The sequence below is a fragment of the Littorina saxatilis genome, linkage group LG7, assembly GCF_037325665.1.
Source record: "Littorina saxatilis isolate snail1 linkage group LG7, US_GU_Lsax_2.0, whole genome shotgun sequence".
NCBI classification, from domain to species: domain Eukaryota; kingdom Metazoa; phylum Mollusca; class Gastropoda; order Littorinimorpha; family Littorinidae; genus Littorina; species Littorina saxatilis.
The window spans coordinates 39,134,395-39,158,684 of record NC_090251.1 but is presented as its reverse complement, the minus strand read 5'-3'; the positions used below and the strand labels follow the sequence as shown (position 1 = coordinate 39,158,684).

At 45.2% G+C, this 24,290-nt stretch overlaps 1 protein-coding gene across 2 annotated transcripts in view; it reads left to right on the top strand.

The window, feature by feature from the left end:
- The window catches only part of LOC138971427 (cytoskeleton-associated protein 5-like), a 118,526-nt gene that overhangs the window by 56,117 nt on the left and 38,119 nt on the right, over positions 1–24,290 (top strand). For both annotated transcript variants that reach the window (XM_070344155.1, XM_070344154.1), the window contains 11 exons: positions 3,211–3,324; positions 8,444–8,572; positions 9,779–9,973; positions 10,511–10,735; positions 11,304–11,408; positions 11,853–12,002; positions 12,342–12,545; positions 13,398–13,533; positions 14,770–14,963; positions 22,393–22,520; positions 23,430–23,624. In XM_070344155.1, the coding sequence (XP_070200256.1) occupies positions 3,211–3,324; positions 8,444–8,572; positions 9,779–9,973; positions 10,511–10,735; positions 11,304–11,408; positions 11,853–12,002; positions 12,342–12,545; positions 13,398–13,533; positions 14,770–14,963; positions 22,393–22,520; positions 23,430–23,624 (1,775 nt within the window). The remainder of the gene's footprint in view (positions 1–3,210; positions 3,325–8,443; positions 8,573–9,778; positions 9,974–10,510; positions 10,736–11,303; positions 11,409–11,852; positions 12,003–12,341; positions 12,546–13,397; positions 13,534–14,769; positions 14,964–22,392; positions 22,521–23,429; positions 23,625–24,290) is intronic.

Below are 24,290 nucleotides of genomic sequence, written 5' to 3'. Positions count from 1 at the left end.
ATCGATTTCGGAAATTTAATTTTAATCATAATTTTTATATTTTCAGAGCTTCTTTTTAATCCGAATATAACATAATTATATGTTTTTGGAATCAGAAAATGATGAAGAATACAATAAACGTAATTTTGAATCGTTTTATAAAAAAATAATTTTAATTACAATTTTCAGATTTTTAATGACCAAAGTCTTCAATTATTTTTAAGCCTCCAAGCTAAAATGCAATACCAAAGTCCGGCCTTCGTCGAAGATTGCTTGGCCAAAATTTCAATCAATTTTATTGAAAAATGAGGGTGTGACAGTGCCGCCTCAACTTTTACAAAAAGCCGGATATGACGTCATCAAAGACATTTATCCAAGAAATGAAAAAAATATCTGGGGATATCATACCCAGGAACTCTCATGAAAAATTTCATACAGATCGGTCCTGTAGTTTACTCTGAATCGCTCTACACACACACACACACACACGCACGCACGCACGCACGCACGCACGCACGCACGTCTCGATTCCCTCTATATGTTAAAACATTTAGTCAGAACTTGACTAAATGTAAACAAGTCGCGTAAGGCGAAAATACAATATTTAGTCAAGTAGCTGCCATTTTTCAGCAAGACCGTATACTCGTAGCATCGTCAGTCCACCGCTCATGGCAAAGGCAGTGAAATTGACAAGAAGAGCGGGGTAGTAGTTGCGCTAAGAAGGATAGCACGCTTTTCTGTACCTCTCTTTGTTTTAACTTTCTGAGCGTGTTTTTAATCAAAACATATTTTATCTATATGATTTTGGAATCAGGGACAGACAAGGAATAAGATGAAATTGTTTTTACCCCTTCCCTGCCAGCGTGAAAAAGCGCATTTGTATTCCTGTGTGCCGGAGCAAAATTTGACTTTTGAGGGTGTGTTCACTAAAACGTGAATAATTCAGGCATTTGAAGAGATATCTCTTAGATATTTGGCATGTTTTTTTCTAACATCCCTGGCCCCAATTACAAGTGAAATTAGTTTCATTTGGCAGGACAGAAATTTTTAAGTAATTATTTATTCTTTTTTTTTTCCCCGTGATCAAGCATTTTCGGAACATAACAACACACTTGATCACAAAAATGCATGACAAAACACAACAAAAAACTGGTGTAACAAAGGGAAAAACATCAGGTACTCACAAAACTTCTTGGTAATCAACTTCACTGCTATAAGCATCCAAAGTTATAAGGGTTAGCTGTTCATGGTAAGGTAAGTCCGGAATCGCACGTCATACTCCACAGCTGAGACTCAGAAGCAACAAAGTCACAATCCACAGAGCAGGCAAAGTCCACACACTACTTCCAGTATATGAATTTTGTGTGATAATCCACAAAACACTGAGGAAAGCACAAGGCTGCTCTCAAGGTACTGGTCAGCATAAAGGTTTGTTTGGAAGACAAGGTGGTTGATGAGGTCGTCATCAAAAAACAGCTGCATCCAGTCTACTGGTTCAAAATTGTCAACATTGCACTGCATGCCTGGATTGCCTTGAAATTGGATGTCTTGGTTTGGCGCAGTTGCATCAGCATCTGTCCAATTTCTTATCTTATCTTCCTGACGTTGTCTTGGAATTTGTCGGGCACGGCCGCGGCCACGCCCCCTCGCATTACCTCTCCCTCGTTGTCCTCTTCCCACACTGCTTCCTCGACCCCTGCCGCGACCTCTGACCACAGGACATGAAGTTGATGGGCCAGGCATTGGTTCTGCTTCGGCATCACTGCCATCAGTCTCCGACTGATCACTGTCAGTGGCAGATACACTTGGTTCGTAGCTGATATCATTGTCATCATCAATGCCTACCTCGGACAAAAGAGGGTGGTGCTGGTTGAAATCAGTTTCTTCCTCGTCTGATTCGCTGTCACTTCCATCTCTAAGGTCTTCATCATCACTGTCTTGGTCATTTAGGCACTCTTGAAGCACTTCAAGTGCTGAATAGCGCTTGAAAACAGACCTCGTGGTACCCCCACGCCGTCCACCATCCGACATCTTTGTTGACGACTTAACACAGATAACTCCCGAAGTTTCAAAATTCTCCCAAACATCAATATTTGCTATTCATAACGGTCAAAGGGAAGGAACCGTTGGTTCAAGATGTCTAACTGCTCTGCCAACAGTTTTTGCAGTTACCCCCCTTCTTGGGTGGATACAGGACTCTGATGCGTACACCTCGAACGACGTTCGTGGCGGGGCAGACAGGATGCCAAAAAACACCTCGAACGCCGTTCGTGGCAGGGCAGGGAAGGGGTTAAATTGATTTGGACAATTTAATTTTGATAATAATTTTTATATATTTAATTTTCAGAGCTTGTTTTTAATCCAAATATAACATATTTATATGTTTTTGGAATCAGCAAATGATGGAGAATAAGATAAACGTAAATTTGGATCGTTTTATAAATTTTTAATTTTTTTTACAATTTTCCGATTTTTAATGACCAAAGTCATTAATTAATTTTTAAGCCACCAAGCTGAAATGCAATACCAAACCCCGGGCTTCGTCGAAGATTACTTGACCAAAATTTGAACCAATTTGGTTGAAAAATGAGGGCGTGACAGTGCCGCCTCAACTTTCACGAAAAGCCGGATATGACGTCATCAAAGACATTTATCAAAAAAATGAAAAAAACGTTCGGGGATTTCATACCCAGGAACTCTCATGTCAAATTTCATAAAGATCGGTCCAGTAGTTTAGTCTGAATCGCTCTACACACACACACAGACAGACACACACACACACACACACACACACACACACACACACACCATGACCCTCGTCTCGATTCCCCCCTCTATGTTACAACATTTAGTCAAAACTTGACTAAATGTAAAAAAGGTCTGAGCCACGCCTGTGTATTGATCATTCTGTGGTATTTGTAGCTTCTGAAAGTTTTCATGCCCCTCACTACTTGATGCATCTCTTTTGACTTCATGCAGGAATTTGTAAATTTACTGGTATGCTTGTAATGAACTGTAAGGAGAGCTGTTATTAAAATGCAAACATTTTAAGATTATTAAAAAAATGTAATAAATTTTTTTTTTAAATCCTGTGCAATGATGTGTTAAAAACAAGTGGTCACTGGGTGCTTCACAAAAATGTGCAGTATTCATACATTTAAACATTATTCTTACACACAAACATGTATCTACCTTTTCCCACAATTTATCACGTCTGAATTGTCTCCACAGCAAACTGCGTCCATCAACATCTGTTCCACGCTGGCCACTGCGCTGGGTCCTCACGCCAAGCAGCACGTCAGAGTGATCGGGCCGGGGCTCATCGCCATTCTGTCTGACAGCAAGGTAATACCAACTGGTGATAACTTTGGGAAAAGTCGTTATAAGTCCACTGATGCTGATCGGACCGGGACTCATCGCCTGTCTGTCTGACAGCAAGGTGATACTAACTCAGACCTGTTTACACTACACATTGAGCGTAGTAAACTACGAATTTGAATAATATACTACGCAACTACGCAAGTCTGTCGTTTTCTACTCAAAAGGTATTGTTTTGGCTACGCATATCACAATCCGTAATTTTCTTCATCTCGCTTGACCGATCCATTTTCCAATCCATGTTTTCGGCCAGCAGTCGTTTGCTGCGTGCAGCGCGTAAAGCGCCCGCGGGCGTTGCGTTGTAGCTTGTTAATGCCGAATAGGCTTCTCCAAGCGAATGCCGGGCACAACTGAACGCGTTACTGCCAAACCACGCGGGCGTTTCGACACAATGGCTGAACGCAGAGCACACGAAAGTGAAGATGAGAACTGTGAAGAAAATGACTCCGAAAGGCCACCGACCAAAAAGAAAAAGACGAGCAATGCGCCGAACCAAGTCTTTCTGCCAAAATATCATCAGGACTACCCATGCCTTGTCTCTTCGCGGAAAGGAAAACATCATGCTCATTGCACTGTCTGCAATTCCCATTTTTCCGTCAGTCACGGTGGAAAGTTTGATTGTACCCGTCATGTGAATAATAAACCCCACAAGGAAATGGACGAAGTGACTCAAGCGAAAGGCAAACCGAAACAAAAGAAAATGGATGGCTTTGTGAAAAAGGGTGCCGACAAGGAGGCAGAGGACAAGGCAAAAAAGACTTTTGAAAGGTCTGTCACCAAGGCGGAGGCCATGATCTGTCACATCATTGCTGATGCGAATCTGCCGATCTCCACAGCTGACAAACTAACCGAAGCCGTAAAAGTTAATAACTGTATCCACAGATAAACTCAGGTCAGTCATTCACTTACAAAATAGTTGTCATTGACAACAGAGAAACACCAATTTTTGGTTTTGTGCAGTGCTTCGTCAACAATAATGTGTTTTATTTGGTGAAATTTGGTTCTTTAAATCCTTGTGCGCTGTGTAACTTGATTGATGAAGCTATGAATAAATGCAAACTACATCAATACATGTGGTAAAAAGTAGCAATCATTGTTCTTGTTGTTGTGATAGGTCGACGAGATATTCTACACATTCAATTACAAAACTACACATTTGCCTCATTTTGCTCCCAGAAAATACACATGCAATGTTTTAGGGGTAAACAGATCTGCTAACTGGTGATAACTTTGGGAAAAGTCATTATAAGTCCACTGATGGTGATCGGACCGGGACTCATCGCCTGTCTGACAGCAAGGTGATACCAACTCGTGATAACTTTGGGAAAGGTCGTTATAAGTCCACTCATGGTCAGTCGTATTAGAGACTAACTTACTTACTTTCTGCCTGTTATGCCTGTTGGCATGTAGGGCAACAACAAAGGACCTCCACTCCTGTCTGTTCTGGGCCAGTCTCTGGATGGTACCCTACGTATGATTTAGGGTCTTCAGTTCTTCTTCCACTGTTCATCACCAGGTGTTCTTTTCTTCGTATTAGAGAGGGGGACGTAATATAGAGGTAAGAAATACCAAGAAATAGAAGGAAAAATAATCCGTCACAGAAAAATGGGTCGTAATATTGAGGGACCCATAAAATAGAGGGGTCGCCAAGGGAGGTACCACTGAACACGACAGTAGACATGGCTATTTTTCTGGTTGAAACCTGAAAAGGCCTGAAATGTCATGGCCGCACTGGGTACAGCTTTGGTGGTTAGACTCTTGCGCGTCCTGTATCTCACACTTAACAACCCTAGTGAAGTCCTTGGGCGAGAGCAACATCATGATCAGCGAGCAGTTTGGCGTTGTGCGACTTTTTTCTTTTCTTTTCATTCACCGATTTTGCACAATGGAGCCCCCATTTAATACAGAATACAGAATACAGTATTTATTGAGCCAAGTGACATTAAAAAAACATTTAAAGCACAAGGAATTTAGCGTAGTGTTGGTAAAATCACGCACACACACACCCACACACACACTGACACACACACACACACGCCCACACATTCACTGACATACACACCAACACACACACGCCCACACTACAGCAGTCACGATCACACCATCACACGCAGGGCAGACATGAGGTAAAACAAATGACAATCATCTATTAAAAGAAAAAGTACAAAGAGTGGTCTAAGATGCTGGTGGAAGGGTCTACACAGAATACAATTTTATAATCTAATGCATAGTTAGAACTAGCCCATCCCCTCCACCCACCCACTCATGAATGACTAAAATAATGCAGCTAAAAATATAGAAAAAAATAAAAATCACACATCAAAGTCCCACTCAACCCCCCCCCCCCCCCCCTCCCCACCACCACCACCACCTAACACTGAGTCACAGGATGTGGTGAGCTCACCGCCAGCAGGATCACCGACTGCGAAGCTGCCCAACTGAGGGATGGGATGCGTTAAGGGAGGAAACAGCTTGGGGGAAGAAAGAGGTCTGGAGACGTCGAGTGCGTGCCCCCAGGGATCGGAATCTGAAAAATCTGAACAAATCAGGTTTTTGAGTCACTTGAGAAAAAGTGACTATGTAATCGGTCAGTGTTAGTCTGTCCGGCCGGCCGGCCGTAGACACCACCTTAACGTTGGACTTTTCTCGGAAACTATCAAAGCGATCGGGCTCATATTTTGTTTAGTCGTGACCTCCAATGACCTCTACACTTTAACGATGGTTTCGTTGACCTTTGACCTTTTTCAAGGTCACAGGTCAGCGTCAAAGGAAAAATTAGACATTTTATATCTTTTCTCGGAAACTATCAAAGCGATCGGGCTCATATTTTGTTTAGTCGTGACCTCCAATGACCTCTACACTTTAACGATGGTTTCGTTGACCTTTGACCTTTTTCAAGGTCACAGGTCAGCGTCAAAGGAAAAATTAGACATTTTATATCTTTGACAAAGTTCATCGGATGTGATTGAAACTTTGTAGGATTATTCTTTACATCAAAGTATTTACATCTGTAGCCTTTTACGAACGTTATCAGAAAAACAAGGGAGATAACTAGCCTTTTCTGTTCGGCAACACACAACTTAACGTTGGGCTTTTCTCGGAAACTATAAAAGTGACCGGGCTCAAATTTTATGTGAACGTGACTCATTGTGTTGTGAATAGCAATTTCTTCCTGTCCATCTGATGCCTCATATAATATTCAGAACTGCGAAAGTGACTCGATCGAGCGTTTGCTCTTCTTGTTAAAAGAAGGGAGTCCATTTAAATTTATAGAGGTTACGAACAGAAAATCTGTACAAGCATGGTCTTAAAAGGGGGATGTCCTAACTTGGGGGGTGTCTTAAAAAGGAGGTTCCACTGTACTACCCACTTCCCCCTCCCTCCCTCTCCTCCACCCCCCTCCACCCCCCCCCCCCCCCCCCCCTCCGTGTCCTTCCTCCATCCTGTCCTTCCTCTCTGCCTTCCAGCTCTCTTGCAAAATATGATCAACTTTATTTTCAGTGTACAGATAACTAACATTTTCAAGTTCTGGGTTTTATCAACCTTATACATTCAAATAACAAAAGAAAGCAAGTGCTCCAAGCATTAGTCATAAGACAATAAGAGCAGCGCAGAACCCGTCTTCTGACTTCCAGGACAAGAAGAGGTGATTGAACAATCGCGTGAAGTACCGCCCTTCATTATTTGATCTTGTTACCAGCAATGAGCAAAGTAGTACACTGTATGCCTAGATTTTTTTCACGTTTTCACAATCAAGAAACAAAAAGAAGAAAATGCTTAATGAAAACAGCCCTGAAGGTCCTAAAAATGGTGATTCTAAAAAATTACAAGCCAGAGAGCAAACTTTACTAGCCAAACCAACAATTTGTTTCAGCAACTTTTCTCGCATTTGGCGAGTAGATGAATATTTTTACTCGCCAGTTACATGTTTCTTCTCGCCATGGTGAGTAAAATACTCGCTACTTTCAGGCCTGGTATAAGACAACAGTAAGAACTATGCAAAAGCAGTCTCCTGGCACCTTGAACTGCCTAGCCATAATTCCATAATTCTATGGTCTAACGCTGATGGGGTCTATGTCAACCAAAAGAGTGGGATTCCCTGTAGGTGGAGCTCCTGTAGGTGGATTGCCTGGACACAGGAATACCACAGGGTGGAGTTCCTGTAGCGTTTCACTGATCTCGCTGAAACTCACATGATGCTCAGCGGCATCGGTAGAATTTGATGGGTTTTTTTGACTCACATGCGAAGCAAAAGTGAGTCTATGTACTCACCCGAGTCGTCCGGACGTCCGTCCGGAAAACTTTAACGTTGGATATTTCTTGGACACTATTCAGTCTATCAGTACCAAATTTGGCAAGATGGTGTATGATGACAAGGCCCCAAAAAACATACATAGCATCTTGACCTTGCTTCAAGGTCAAGGTCGCAGGGGCCATAAATGTTGCCTAAAAAACAGCTGTTTTTCATATTTTTCCCATTTTCTCTGAAGTTTTTGAGATTGAATACCTCACCTATATATGATATATAGGGCAAAGTAAGCCCCATCTTTTGATACCAGTTTGGTTTACTTTGCTTCAAGGTCAAGGTCACAGGAGCTCTTCAAAGTTGGATTGTATACATATTTTGAAGTGACCTTGACCCTGAACTATGGAAGATAACTGTTTCAAACTTAAAAATCATGTGGGGCACATGTTATGCTTTCATCATGAGACACATTTGGTCACATATGATCAAGGTCAAGGTCACTTTGACCCTTATGAAATGTGACCAAAATAAGGTAGTGAACCACTAAAAGTGACCATATCTCATGGTAGAAAGAGCCAATAAGCACCATTGTACTTCCTATGTCTTGAATTAACAGCTTTGTGTTGCATGACCTTGGATGACCTTGGGTCAAGGTCACATGTATTTTGGTAGGAAAAATGTGTAAAGCATGTGAGTCGTATGGGCTTTGCCCTTCTTGTTTATTTTTTTTTTTATATTTCTCAGAAATTCGAGTATGGTTTGCAAGTTTTATTGAAAAACTCCACCCTGATTTTGTTATGAATCAAACCTTACATATTGCCTTTGCTCCTGTGCACACAGCCTCAGGTGCGAGCGGCAGTGATTGCATCCCTCAACCTGTGGGTGGAGCAGACAACATTGGCACCTTTTGTGGAGAGTGAGGCTCTACTGGACGGCCTCAAGACAGAGAATCCCAACATCAGAGCAGAGGTAAGGAAACACAGACCTTGTGGTACAGGTAAGGAAACACAGACCTTGTGGTACAGGTAAGGAAACACAGACCTTGTGGTACAGGTAAGGAAACACAGACCTTGTGGTACAGGTAAGGAAACACAGACCTTGTGGTACAGGTAAGGAAACACAGACCTTGTGGTACAGGTAAGGAAACACAGACCTTGTGGTACAGGTAAGAGAGAATACAGACAGAAAACATGATTCAGAAAACTGACCTTGTTGCACAAGTCAGGGCTCCCCACGGACGCCCATCCTAGAGGGTCCCGGGACCCCCACTGTTAATGTTTACAGGGTTCATGGACCCCCACACGGAATTTTAGAGGGTCCAAAGAGTCCATGGTCCCCAAACCCCCTGTGTTCATATAACGCACTGTTATCGCGAATAGTGTGATTATATGAAGTGTCTTTTTTTCATCAGAATATTTGAAGACCAAACCTCATTAAATGAAATATACACACTCTTTTCCATTTTGTTCCCGCGTAAAATTTCCATTTGTGCTTCCACCATAATTGTCTGACGACTACAGTCTAAAAAGAGTACCTACAGTACGCACGATAGCAAAAATGTAGTGCGTCCCGGGACCCGCTTTTTATAGGTTTAGTGCATCCTGGGACCCCCTCAATGAATTTCTAGTACGTGATTTCGGCTTCTAGTATGTATAGGACGCAGGGGCGCGCACTTTGGGGAGCCCTGCAAGTATGGTAGTGTAGCATGCAGCATGAAAGAGAGCGAGCCTGCAGCAATAGCAACTTTTGCAGTTTTCAGGTCAACTGTGGCAGGGCTCCCACTTTTTTGCAGATTAGTGTGCGCTAAACTGGTTGGCTGGTTCAGAAATGTCTGAAAAGACCGGTACGCAGCGGGTTTTTTTCTGTGGAGAACACCTTGAACTATTAATTGCAAAGAAATGCCTTTGAGCCTGTAAAATAGCAGGTAAATGAAAGATGTTAGAACAATAATCAAGTAAGACATTTGTAGAAAAATAGAGTAGAAATCTAAAAACAGACTGCTAGTGCTAATGTTCCTAAATTCAGAATAAAAAAACAAGAATTGTAGGTTAATGGAACGTTTATGATTGACACAAATGTTGCATTTACTAGTACATTGAAAATTAGAGGAAAACTGGAAGATGTTTTTGAGGAAAAATATAAGGACAAACCCACAAACCTGTTTCATTTTCACAGCTGCTGAGCTGGCTGGCTGAGAAGTTGCCGACCCACAAAACGTTGCCACCAGAGCTGCGCGACTGCGTGTTGCCGGTGCTGACATGCCTGGAGGACCGAAGTGCAGACGTTAGAAAGAAAGCTCAGGAGGCCCTTGTGCCTTTCATGATCCATGCCGGCTATAACAGTTGTGTCAAAGCTCTTGGCAAACTCAAGGTAAGCTTTTGCTGTGTGCAGTCATCTGACTTGTGTGTGTATGTGTGTGTGTGTGTGTGTGTGTGTGCGTGTGTCCGTGCTTGTCCATGTGCGCGCGTGCGCGTTTCTTTCTTTCTTTCTTGTTGGTGTTGGTGTTTTTAATTGTTTCTGCATGGGTGCAACTCTGCCGGCTACACGCCGGCAGCCGGTTTTTGGTTTCATCGGCTGCCGGAATTTTCCAGGTTGCACCCATGTTTCTGTTTTGGTTTAATTGCTTTTTTGATTTTCGAATTTTGTGAACAGGAATTTTGGAAACTGCCTGATAAAAAAATGTCAGTGCATTCTATTTTATTAAAGAAATTCACTTGAAATCTTCTGCATGTTATATGCAAGCAACCTCAAAATTTATGTTCATGTGTGTTCGCGTGTTACTTCATTATGAGAGAAAGAAAACTTGTTAAAGGAAGTTTGTAAAGAAACCATTGTAAAAAAGACAAGGCAAATGAAGCAACAACAGCAACAACAAACTAGTTTTTCTTACTTCATTCTTTCTTTCAGCCTGCCTCAAAAGATCAGATCCAGCCTTTGTTGGAGAAGGCACGAGGAGAACTCCCCGCCAAGGCTCCACCACCCAAGAAGAAGGGGGCAGAAGCTCCAAAGGCAGTGTCAAGACCCGTGTCGACGTATGATGACGATGAAGATGAGGATACCAAGCCTGCAGCGCCTGCCAAGAGCGAGAAAGCGGACCTGAAAACCAAGGCGGGGGGCAAAGCTAAAGGAAAGGTAAGAACGGTGAAATTTATATTAGAGAAAGTGTGTCTGTATTTGTGTGTGTGTGTGTGTGTGTGTGTGTGTGTGTGTGTGTGTGTGTGTGTGTGTGTGTGTGTGTGTGCGTGTGCATGTGTGTGCGTGTGTGCTCGCGCGCGTGTATGGTGAAAGGGTGGAAGGATTGGAGAACAAACAGAGATTTTGTCAACTACTTTTGGGCTCCAACATTATATAAACCTTGTGTTGTTGTGTCATACTGCAAAGCAATTTTTTTCCTCTGATAGGTTCAGTCTAAAAGTCAGGTTGAATTCTCACTGGCTTTTCTGAGCTTTGAAATGCTTATCAGAGACTTGAACTTGACTAGACAAAACGAAAACAGCATGAGTAAAAAAAAATGTGTTTGCCTGACCTTCTACAAGGTTTTTCAGACTGATGTACTAGTAAATAGTTGGTTTGCTGCCATCAGATTTCAGTGGACCTTACTACGCATAGAAGAAGAAGTGTACCTTGTCACTGTGTGTAATTGATTGTGGATTCCTGCCATGGACTGTGTGCTTGAAATACTCATGATAAATGTTTGCAGGCTCCAGCCACAAGCAGCAAGAAGAAGGAAGAAGACGACACAGGACCTTTGATGAGTATGACGGTGCCACTGCAGCAGCGGTTGAAAGATGAGAAGAGCATGAAGGTAGGTCACAGAGTCGCTGTTCTGCCATGTTTGTAGAGGAGCCATCGGATAGTTTTGATAACTGGAAAGGGTGGGTTTTCATTTGCAAGAGGAGGTGGGGAGCAGGAAGGTAGAAGGGAGGGGTAGGTATGGGTGGTGGCTAGAGTCTTGTTTTTATTCTACATTTGCAGTTTTAAAGTGGCTTTGGAGCTTTTTGCTGTCTACATAACTCTTCTCACATGTTTCATGATATTCTTTCTCTCCAAACTAAAAAAAAACACCAAGCAGGTCAAAAAAAGTTTGATTCTTTTTTTACAGTTTGTGAAACACTGCAGTAGGTTTTTTTAAAGTTTTTTTTTATTCTTGACTATTACTCATTCCCAACTCTTATACAAGAAAAAAACCAACTGTGCTGTACACCAAACGCTGATTACATTGTGTCCCCTTTGCGTTTGAACATTGCAGGTGTTGAAGTGGAACTTTATCGAGCTGAGAGGAGAGTTTGTGGAGCAGTTGAAGTTGCAGATGGAGAAGAACTTCAGCCCCGGCTTCATGGCTCAGCTCTTCCACAGCGACTTCAAGCAACACATTAAGGCTATCGAGCAGCTCATCACGGTAAGGAACATCTCATGTTGGTGGAGGATGTGAAAAGAATGGGTTTATTTTTTATTTTTTATTTTTTTATTTTTTTTCCTTGAGCAACTTTCTCTAACAGTGATTGTCAATGTAAAAGAGGTCTTGTGATAGGGGGGGAGGGAGGGGAGAGAGAGAGAGAGAGAGTGTGTGTGTTTGTGTAAATGGATGTGTGTGTGCGTGTGTTAATTTTACTTAGATGACTCACAATACCTCTTTGGTATAAATAACCTTCTGCAACAGTGCATCAGGAAAAATGAGACTTCATAATATCTTTCCACTGCTCATCACTTCAGGACTACTATGTTCTTCTCTTTTCAGTGCATTGACACCATGGAGAGAGAGACGGAAGAAAACCTCGACATGATTCTTAAGTGGTGCACAATTCGATTTAACGACACCAACCCCTCCATGATCAACAAAGCGCTCGACTACCTCCAGCGGCTTTTTGCGCATCTGGCCGACAGGGACATGAACCTCTCAGACTTGGATGCCAACTCTTTCATACCTTACTTGGTGCAGAAGGTAAGAATTATGTGGCTGAAGCCTTGACAATGTCTTTAAAGAATGCCTTTCTCATGGGAAGATGTCGAAAAAGTTTTGGGCTAGTGGAAATTTGTGTGGGCGAGTGAATTCAAACAGCTATTAGCCCGTCAGGCTACTGGACATTTTTGAATTCCTGCATCCCTGAAGGATTGAAGGAAGGACAGAAGGGAGAAAAGACGGAAGGAAGGAAGGGGTAGTGTGCAAGCATGCGAACATATGTGACCCTCCACCACGGAATGAGTCGCATGTCATCTTTGCTTGATTTTCATATTTTTACATTTTCTTAAAGAGTGTTTTATGCACTATCCAGTGGTGAAAACCGTTTTAGAACAGAGCGAACACTTTCGAGTTATAAGCCTGTGACTAAGGTGACCCTCACACTGTTACCAGACACTCCCCGGACTTATATTAAGCCTAGCGCAGAACCGCGCGAGGTGACATGCGACTCATTTCGTGGTGGAGGGTCACATATGTGTGTTTATGTGTGTGAGTGTGCCTCTGTGTGCACATGCGTGTGCGAGTCACGGATGCCTTGGAGATTTTAGTTAAGTCATTTTAATAGGTATACAAATGAGAGAACTTTTTGGCAACAGAAATATATTTTGCAATAACACTTAAGTGAACAACGGTACAGTAACTGTTGAAAACAGAAAACTGCCACTCCAGAAGTTCACGAACTTGCCACTTGGTCGACAGGCGAGTGATTTGCTGTTTTTAATCGCCTGACAATATCTACTCTCAGTGGGCGGGCGAGTGTATTTTTGCGTCCCAGTGTGTTGACTGTAGTTGGTCTGGAGTGAGGATCTTAGTGGGGTGTTGTGTTGTGTTCAGGTGGGTGATTCCAAAGACAACGTCAGACGAGATGTGCGCAGCATCTTCAAGCTGATCTGCAAAGTGTATCCAGCCAGCAAGTTCTTCGTCTTTTTACTCGACGGCATCAAGTCCAAGAACTCCAAACAGCGCACAGGTGGGGGTTGTCTTCTCCTCCTGACAATGTTTGGGAGTGGGGGAGCATTCTGATCTAGTTTGAGACCAAGACTGAACAATACAGTGAAACCACATTTTTAACAACAAAATCTGAGAATGTTAGGTCTTGAGAAGGAGGAAATCTGAAAATAGAGATAATTTACAGACGTTATAAACAGAAAAATGTTAGAAAGTAAGGTCCGGAGAGAGCCTGAGGTGAAGTCTTACACTGGAAGGGGTGTGTCTTAAAAGGGGGTTCCACTGTATAAGCAGTGGGCAAGCTTTGGGATCATCCTTTTCTGGTAAAAATGCATTATTAAGGTAGTAATGATACATTGATAGTATTGAACAGCTGAGATGAAAAACAACAATACTGGTGAATATTTTGGAGAGCCTAATGCAAAGCTCAATGGCAGCCTTATACCGCAACCCTCCTCCCCCTCCCCCTCCCAATGGGTTCCTGAAAATATTTATTCTAAATAAAATAATTCACCTTTCCACAGCAACCGCCTGTCTCTAACGACCACTTTTAGTCAGTCCTTTGGGTTCATTGTTAATGTTATAAGCAGGTTTGACTGTACACGTACTTGTGTCATTTCACCTGCAGTCTCAAGTGTAATTCTGTGTAATCTCAATCCCAAACCAAGGATGATATGTTTCGCATTAGTTTCCCAGGAACGACTGAACAACACAGTCAGAGTAATGAATCATAAAACAAGAATTGTAGGTAAATGGAACGTTTATTATTGACAAAACAAAACGTTACAATAATAAATACTAAATTTTGTTTTGTCAATAATAAACGTTACCTTCCATTCTTGTTTTTGTCACCGGCACGGTGGCCTAGTGGTAAGGCGTCCGCCCCGTGATCGGGAGGTCGTGGGTTCGAACCCCGGCCGGGTCATACCTAAGACTTTATAATTGGCAATCTAGTGGCTGCTCCGCCTGGCGTCTGGCATTATAGGGTTAGTGCTAGGACTGGTTGGTCCGGTGTCAGAATAATGTGACTGGGTGAGACACGAAGCCTGTGCTGCGACTTCTGTCTTGTGTGTGGCGCACGTTATATGTCAAAGCAGCACCGCCCTGATATGGCTCTTCGTGGTCGGCTGGGCGTTAAGCAAACAAACTAACAAACTAACACATTCTTGTTTTTTGATTCTGAATTTTGGAACGTTGGCAGTCTGTCTGTTTTTGGATTTTTACAGTCGGAGTAATGACGGAAGACTTTGACTTTCAGAGTGTCTGGAAGAGATGGGGTGCTTGATTGAACAATACGGCGTCAACATTTGCCAGCCTACCCCAGCCCAGGCTCTCAAAGCCATCGCCGGACAGATCGGTGACCGTGACAACGGTGTGCGCAATTCTGCGCTCAACACCGTCGTTGCTGCCTACATGCTGGTTGGGGAAAATGTGTACAAGTTTACCGGACATGTGAGTTGAACATCGTCGTCGTGGAATTTTGGTGTAACCCGTGTTAAACAGCTTTTCGGGAGAAGGACAAAACTGAAACATTATTACGAAACGGTGTTTATATTAATTTTGTTCCTGGTATGGATAAAAAGACAAAAGAATGTTAAAATCATGTATTGCTAATCGTATTTAACCCCTTCACTGCCACAGTATAACAGCATTATCCGAACGGTCTATGGGAAAGAACTGTGTTTAGAACCCCTACAAGTACTTGGATAGTGGTTACCTCCCATTTAGTTTTCAGAAATGTCCTGAAATGTTGTTGACACAAATCCTACGTATGAGATACGGTTATGGGCGTAGGACAAACCGAAAATGACCACGTATTACATACGGGGTGGGCAGTGAAGGGGTTAAGAGAATATTTCTCATGGAGAATGATTTACTTAGTCTAAAGCACAAAAACATCGAAGTCGCCAAGTATCAAGTGACGCCAAAATTCCACGATGAAATCGATATTGATTTTGTGTGTTAAAGTATCAAGTTCTACTCCTAAAAAAAGCGGGTAACAAAAGACAGCGGGTCGTTTGCAAATAGCCACTTATGGTGAAACTTTCCCCTTGTTTATGTTTTGTTTTTAGTGTGAGCTGGGTTTAGGAGCAGAGCTTTATATTTCAATCAATCAATCAATCAATGAGGCTTATATCGCGCATATTCCGTGGGTACAGTTCTAGGCGCTCTGCAGTGATGCCGTGTGAGATGAAATTTTATACGGCCAGTAGATTGCAGCCATTTCGGCGCATATTTACCTTTCACGGCCTATTATTCCAAGTCACACGGGTATAGGTAGACAATTATTAACTGTGCCTAAGCAATTTTGCCAGGAAAGACCCTTTTGTCAATCGTGGGATCTTTAACGTGCACACCCAATGTAGTGTACACGGGGGGAGGGTTCGGACACCGAAGAGAGTCTGCACACAAAGTTGACTCTGAAATAAATTTCCGCCGAACCTGGGATCGAACTCACGCTGACAGCGGCCAACTGAATACAAATCCAGCGCGCTACCAACTGAGCTATATCCCCGCCCCTGTACATTGTGAATGAGTCATGGCATGATGAGTGCTATGCACAGTTTGCACGTTGTTGGTATCACTTGTTGGTCTGGTCCCAAAAGTTTCATTGTTTTCAGAAGTACCTTTTAGACATTTTTTTTTTCAGTGTGAACATTTTAGACCCATGAAATTGCTGTGAACAAAACTATTTCAGCTTCCTTTAAAAGAGGATGAGGGACAAACCTAGAAAAGGTCTTCAAACCTGAATCATGAAACATTAGCAGCTGTTGGTTTATCAGTTGTAAAAAGCGCTGCTAAAAAGCACCAGCTTCTTACATTGCCATCATGTGGGTTTACATTTTTTTTTTAAATCATTAAATTACATATTCTTACTCCAATTCTCATAAATGCATTGACCTCAATGTCACATGCTAGATGTCGAAACACTACTCAAATTACCTGCCCTTGCAAGGGTGGTAACCAAGCTAAAAACAGACGCCATAGCCGTTGCTATGCCCTGTCCCACCTGGTTACCCATAAACCACCGCGCACCACGTGGGCGCCGGCATCCAGAATAATCATTCTCGACTTTCGACGACACACGTAAGACGTGCGGAATTTGACTGCTCACTTGGCTTTCCCTAGCCCTCGTCTTTTTGTTGATTCGGGCGCGTGGGAGCCTTTACCTGTTCACCTTTTGGTGAGACCTGTCCTTTTTGCTGAATTGATTTGTTGTGTTAGCTGCTTGTTTACAGCCGCTTTAGAAATTTACTTTTCTAAGTGGACTACAGTGTTCGGCCTTTTAGCTTTTCCAAAGATGGCCAATAGCAAGCAGTAACTTAGTGCGGGGCAGGGAGTGAATCGGCTGCTAGCCTTTTCTTAGAAACCTCTGTGTGGGTCGTCGACCCTTCGAGTAGCACTTCTTTTGTGGTAGCTATTCGGGTGGATAAGGTTTCGTTTTTTTCTCCCTAGCCCCCATCTCCTTTTAAGAAGAATCAGTCAGTGTCCTCCGTTTGTGGGGGACTTAACGATGATATATGTGTTTTTATTTCTCAGCTGTTTCAGGCACGATCGGCGGTTCCCGCCCTCTCGTTCTTCAGCTTTGCACCGTGGTCTGGTGCAAATGGCCAGTTCGGTTCAGCCCGTTTTTGCCTCTGGTGGCCCTGGGCTGTTCACGAGCACCCTCTCCTTTCAGGAGGGGGGGCCTGCTCCCTTCCTGCCTCTAACCACTCTGATTACCTCCGGTACTTTTCAGTGCGTTACGCAGCCCCCCGCCAAAGGGGGGGGGGGGATAGGGGGGCCGTTCCTGCTTCGCACCGTGGTCTGGTGCAAATGGCCAGGTCGGTTCAGCCCTGTCTGCCTCTGGTAGTACTGGGTTGTTCACGAGCACTCTCTCCGTAGGGAGAGGGGGCCTGCTCCCCACCTGCTTTTGTCCGCTCACCTTGCTTTTAGTACAGCTGAGTCGGGCATGCAGCCCCCTTACCGTGAGGAAGGGGGAGTGGGGGGCACGGTAAGTCACGGCCTGGGCTTGTTCCCACTCTGCCTCATTGGGGGAGGGGGCCGTGTCAGCTTCCCACCCTTTCCCGCCCACCGGGTGCGATCGGGTGGGGGCGGTATCCGCGACCCACCCTTTCCTGCCCACCGGGCAGGATCGGGTGGGGGCTGGAGCAGCGTTACACCCTTTCCCTCCCTCTGGGCTGGATCGGGTGGGCGCTGTTAGACTGTCTTCACAGTCTGTGCCTCTATTGTCCTGGCCTGACAATCGCCCTCCTCCTCCATCGGGGTGGGTGAGCGGTGGGCTACAGGACTACAGCAGGGGGACGGGTGGGGGTCGGCCGTTTATGGTTGGGTCTCTCACTCCGTCTCTCCCCCCTCCAGGGGTTTACTGCTGTGACGAGCCACGCCCTCCCCATCTGGGGCGTGGCGTGGCTCAAGCCTTTCAGCACAGTGGGGGTGCCATGTACGGCCTTTCCCGGCTATGTTACATACTCCTCCTCTGCTCCATTTGGGGCAGGTGGCTGTGTTTGCTGCCCACACTTGTTGTCGCGCACAGTGGTCGGGGAACAATGAGCTTGGCTCTCCTTTGTTCTCGGCAGGGTATCTCGCACAGCGGTCGGGGAACAATGAGCTTTGCTCTGCTTTGTTCTCTGCAGGGTGCTGTGCCGGCTGCCTACCCCTGTACCCTTGGGGTGGGTGAGCGGTGGCTGCGGCAGGCGGAGACAGAACATGCTCTTACTCTCCAGTCTCCCATTTTTTGCGTTCTGACACAATGGTTTGTGGGGACTCGGACTACAGTATCGCCTTGCCAGTGGGTTTCGCGTTGCCAGTGGTCTTTGTCCTCAGCCAGCATCCGTCACTCCCCCCCCCCCCCCCCCCCCCTTCTCGGGGTGGGTGAGCGGTAGGGCTGCAGGACGTCAGCAGGTGGACGAGTGGGGGACGGCCGTTTACGGTTGTCTCTCATTCAGTCTTTCCCCCCTCCAGGGGTTACGGCTGTGTCGAACCACCCCCCTCCCCACTCGGGGCGCGACGTGGTTCAAACCAGGCAGACTGGCTCTCAGCACTGGGATGCTTCTCTCGCACAGCGGGTGGGGTACGGCTGGCCAGGCTTGGCTTTGTCTCGTACCCCCACTCTCCCTCCTTCTCGGCAGGGCGCTGTGCCAACTACCAACCCCTCTCCCCCTTCACGTCAGGTAGGCGGTTTGGGTTGGCAGGCAGAGACTGATCACGCTTTTCTCTCTCACTCTTGGCGGTGTTATCGGCAGGAGTTTTCAATCAATCAATCAATATGAAGCTTATATAGCGCGTATTCCGTGGGTACAGTTTTAGTGCGCTACCTCCCCCGTCTCCCCTCCTTTTGTGTTTTGACACAACTGCTGGTCGGGATTCGGACTCCTCGGTTGAGGAGGGAGAGTGTGTAGCTCTGCCTACTGCTTGTAGGCTTGCTATGCAAAAAGCGGCTGCTGTGGCAGCTTACTTTTTCCCGGATGGGGTGGCGGATTCAGAGCAGGGTGTCTCTCTTCCTCCCTCTTCCGCGGATGACTTTGGGTTTACGCGGGCTTTCTCGCAATCGTTTCGATTTGCCGAGTCTCTGGTGATTGCCTACCACATGTTGCAGCTCTTGGCTTGATCCGCACCTCAGGGTAGTGGTCTTCAGCCTACACCTTTCCCGCTGCTTCATGCGCATGGTCCTGCTCCTCCTTCTGCTAGCCAGTGGCTGGCTTCTGGGTTTTAGGCTGCTTCGTTCTCACTTTTGGTGCGGACGAAGATAGGTTGGAATGTCAAGTCTCAGGATCTGATTCAGACATTTTCGTTGCCAGGTGCTAGTTTTTCCGCTCCGCTGGAACTAGTCTCTTGGCTTCACAAATAGACCACAGGGAATGTGGGGTTTCGTGATGTTACTCTTCCCTCTCCTCTCTGGAGGAGGTGGGACGGCATGGTCTAGAGTTATCTGCTTTTGCTGAGATTCTCCTCTGTGCTCTCATACGAGCCATCTTATCCTCCGTGGACTCTTTTTGGTTTAGGGAGGATGCCTCTGATAGGGCCGTAGCCATGCTGCTGGCAGCTCTGGCTAGGGTCATCACCGAGCAGATGAGTTCGTCAGTGATGTTCTATGCCCACACTGTCTTCACCAGGTGTGATCTCCTTCTTTTACAAGGGGTTTGATTTCACACCGGTTACAGGAAGCAAGGGTCAGGCTTTTTTCGGGGTTTGTTAAAGCCTACTCAGAAGCCTCAGTCTTGCCCTTCCTTCATGGACAAGTAGCAGCGCATTGATGCGCTCCTGGTCACAAAGTGGGTGTTTTGGTTCAGTGTCTCCTCCCTCTCCGGAGGAGGTGGGACTGCATGGGCTAGAGGTATCAGCTTTGGCTGAGATTTTCCTCAGTGCTCTCACACCAGCCTTCCTTATGCGTTCCTGCAGACAGGAAGTGGCTCCGTTTTTGGAGAGTTATTCGTCTCTGGACGACCTCAGGGACTTGTTGATTTTTTATCAGAATCAATCAGCTTGCCAGCTGCACTTTCAGATGGTTTTGAACCAGGCTTTTTGCCTGGCGTTCTCAGTAAACCAGGCAAAATCCGAGCTGTCCCCATCCCAGGTTTTTTACCCGGGCATGCCGTTCGACTCTGTCTCTTGGAAGGTTCGTCCTTCACAGGAGAGAATAGAGGGGCTTTAGGCTCTTATCACTGCCAGACTGGCACGAGAGCAGACCTCTGCGAAGTCCTTAGCCTTGTTCTTCGGTCAGACGGAATCGATGGCTATGCTGGCCCTCTAGTCTTTCCTCAAGTCTCTTTGGGACTCGGCCTCACAGGTCTGGGACAAGAGGGTCCTCCTCCAGGGTGGGTTCCTCCACGCGAGTAGGTGGCTGGAATCCATTTGGATCGCTCAGGGCGTTTTTTCCCTAGCTTTGTTACCCCCCGGACTTAGACCGCTTCATGGATGCGTCTCTGTCTGGATGGGAGCCTACATTGGCAATTGCAGTCTTGAGGCTGTGGTTGTAGACTCAACTCCTTGGGCATCTCTATTTCCTGGAGTTGGGAGCAGTAGCTCTCAGTCTACTAGCCTTTCTTTTTGGCTATATACAGGCATGTCCGGTTGCATACGGACAATACTTCTGTTGCTTTCTATGGAACTAGCAGGGAGGAGCAAGTTCTCACTCCCTGTCAGACAGAGTTTACGGGATTCTGATTTGGTTTCTTTCACACTAAATCAATTTCTCAGGGGAATATCTCCCCGGCCGGCTCTATAATCTGGCCGACTCGCTCAGCAGGACCTCTCAGGGCTTGCACACGGGTTGGGCCACTCTGCATACAGGGCTGGAGGTTGTGCTGTTTGTGTTACAGATCGGGGGTTTTGACTCTGGTCTTGGTGCATGAAGCACATAGGTCCTCCACTTTCTCTGTGTATGCCCCTTATTGGCCTCCTTGGCCAATTGGCGTATAGAGCGGGGGTGCAACTCCTTAGCGCCCCTCTCTCAAGCCAGGTGGTTTATCACCTCTGTTTCTTTTCGGCTCTGGGCAGCTTGGCCTCTTTTTGGAGGTTCCGGCGTCTCGGCTATCTCAGCTACTTAGGAACAAATAGGCCTCTCTTCTGATGTTCATGGCGCTCTTGCGGGCATGATCAAAGGACCTTGTTTTAAGAGGTTTAGAGGCGTCCCCTTGTTTAACGCGTAGGACTTTGTTCTTCTTACTCTGGGCCTCAGCCCCGAAGGGTAGTGAGGCACATGCGTTGTTGGGGTTTACCGGAGGATGTAGCCGTGGAGCTTATAGTTCCGTTTTTGTGTGTGGTTTTTTTCACTGTTTTTCGGCCAGATTTCCTTGAATCAGAAACTTGGTTAATCTCCTCTGGTGTTTAATTCCCTTCTCTCGGGAGGATTCTCGCTCCGGGCGTTTTGGGTTTTCTAACTGTCTGGTTAGAGTTTTAAAATCCTTTTTTGATTTGCGCTCAGTTATTTGGAACTAAGAGCTAAAAGCTCATGTTCTTATCTCTTTACACTGTAGGTGAAAGAGGCTTCTCTTAATTGACTCTCACAAGAGGTGTTGCTACTTTCATAGAACAGTCATGTGAGTGGTGGCTTATTGAACACAGGGGGGGATGGGGGGGCATTCAGTCCTCCCTCTGTTCATTTACAGGTGTTCAGGAGTCCAGAGCCTAGGGTTCTTCTCTCGCTGGTGGTGTTCCTCTCGCCAATGCGAAGTTTTGCCAACAGCCCTTTGGAGGTCTGATGACGTGTTCATTAATTTTTTACCTCCTGGACATCTCCTGCTCTTAAGCTTGATGGGGTCATTGCCTTGCCCTCGTTAGTTTATGCAGGATAGGTTCTCTCAGGGACATTATTAAGTTCCCTCCGCCTTTAGGAGCAATCTGCATTTATGAGAATTGGAGTAAGAATATGTAATTTAATGGAAAATTTCAATAGTAAATTTTCATTTGATTAATATACTTACCCAATTCTCATAGTTAATACCCTCCCATCCATCCCCGCTACTTAATTTCCTAAGGGTTTTTGAGAAGTCTTGAATGATTGTTCCGGATGCCGGCGCCCACATGGTGCGCGATGGTTTATGGGTAACCAGGTGGGACAGGGCATAGCAACGGCTATGGCGTCTGTTTTTAGCTTTGTTACCACCCTTGCAAGGGCAGGGAATTTGAGTAGTGTTTCGACATCTAGCATGTGAGATTGAGGTCAATGCATTTATGAGAATTGGGTAAGTATATTAATCAAATGAAAATTTACTAGTGAAATTTTCCATTTTTTGTTACTTTATTTTGCGTTTGCTCTTAATTTTGTGTTTCTGGGTTTGTCCTGAAGAAGCCACCAAAAGGCGAAAATTCAACACCTATGTTGTGTTTGCCTCTGTGAATTAAGATCTCTTGCTGATGAAAATAATGTGTGGTGCAGTTGAAAGAGAAGGAACAGAGTTACCTAGACGAGAGGATCAAGCGCAGCATGAAGAACAAGCCGGCGGCCAAACCAGTGGCTGAGGAGAGGCCTCACACCGCCCCCGCCCCTCAGCCCAGCAGATCACAGTGAGTTGGTCATAACATTCTTAGGGTTGCTAATCTAATTGACTCTGGTCTTGGTGCATGAAGCACATAGGTCCTCCACTTTCTCTGTGTATGCCCCTTCTCACTCCCTGTCAGACAGAGTTTACGGGATTCTGATTTGGTTTCTTTCACACTAAATCAATTTCTCACGGGAATATCTCCCCGGCCGGCTCTATAATCTGGCCGACTCGCTCAGCAGGACCTCTCAGGGCTTACAATTGGTTCGGCCGGATCGCTCCCAAAGAATTCAAAAGATGTTGTTAGATTTCAGTTGTTATGGTAACCAACGTGACATACTGTCAATTTCTGTCATGCACAGAGCGCTATCTTCCTCTTTTTTTACCTTGAATGCTTGAAGCAAATATATTTAGCTGGGTTTTTATTTTATTCCTGATTTCCAGTTGGGGAAAAGGTTCAAATGTTGATTTTTGGTTTGACTATCAGGCTGTTTTAAAAACTTTCAGCAATGTATGTTCAGGGTTTAGGCCTCCACCGATTTTAAATTTGAGGTTTGGACATAATGTAGCCCTAGTCCTGGGGGTTGGATAGGGCGGGGTGGTTGGATGGGGAGGGGGGAGGGGCACATGTACATTGTATAGAAGCTTAGAGCAGAGTCCTACTTTGAGCAAGACACAAATACACATCTAATTCACACCAAACTTTTGGAATGCAACAGCCTGGTTGGCAATATACAGATTTAGCCCCATGTTAGTTTCATCATCACACTGAATGAATCGCAATATGTAAACTTCTGTCAGTATGTGACACCACTTTCTCGGGGCAATACCTAGAGTATGCCAACACATGTACACATCTAATTCACCATTTAGAACACAACAGTCAGGTTTTTGCTGCGGGCAAGCAGTGAGTTTGTCGTTGATCTCCCATCAGGTCCAACATGCAGCGACCAGGCCTTCAGCGACCGGGCACAGCCATGGGCAAGACATCGTCGTCAAACGCCATCCGCAAAGAGTACGCCTTGGATGTGGACACAGAGCCCACCGACCACATGCCCATGCCTCAGCTCATTCAGCACGACTTCGAGGACATTAAATTTTATGAACCCGTCAAACTGCCCAAGATCAGGTAAAAGTGGATTTCTGGATCTGGATGCTGATGTTAGTTGGATTTACGTCACAGGAGCCGACTTTGGCTTTACGTGACAGGTGGTGTGCGCATTGCCATTTTCTTCTTATTATTCTTCGTTCATGGGCTCAAACTCCCATGTTCACTCGTGATTTTGCATGAGTGGGTTTTTACCTGTATGACCGTTTTACCCCGCCATTTAGGCAGCCATATGCTGCTTTCGATGGGCGCTTCGCCGTTTAAATTTAAAAGACCTCTTCATATATATATGATCATAGGTTTTCAGTTCCATAAAACATGTATAGCGTCTTCGGGGTAACCTAATGGCTCTCAGAGTGGCGAATTTGCTTGCATGATAATCCATGTGCAGATCTATCCTGTCATGGCTATGTCAGTCATCTGCAAAATTACTTTCACCCTTTCATGCCGAGAGACAGATGAGGGCGAGCCTTGCTTCATTAAATCGTTCAGTTAAATGTCATGGGAACTGCACAGGAAATACAGTGACTTGACTTACTTGACTTATTCCTGTAGACTCCCTGTGGAGCATAGGGCCGCACAGGAAATACAGTGGAACCCCCTTTTTAAGACCACCAGAAATCTGAGAAAATCAGGTCTTAAAAAAAACAAGTCGCGTAAGGCGAAATTACTACATTTAGTCAAGCT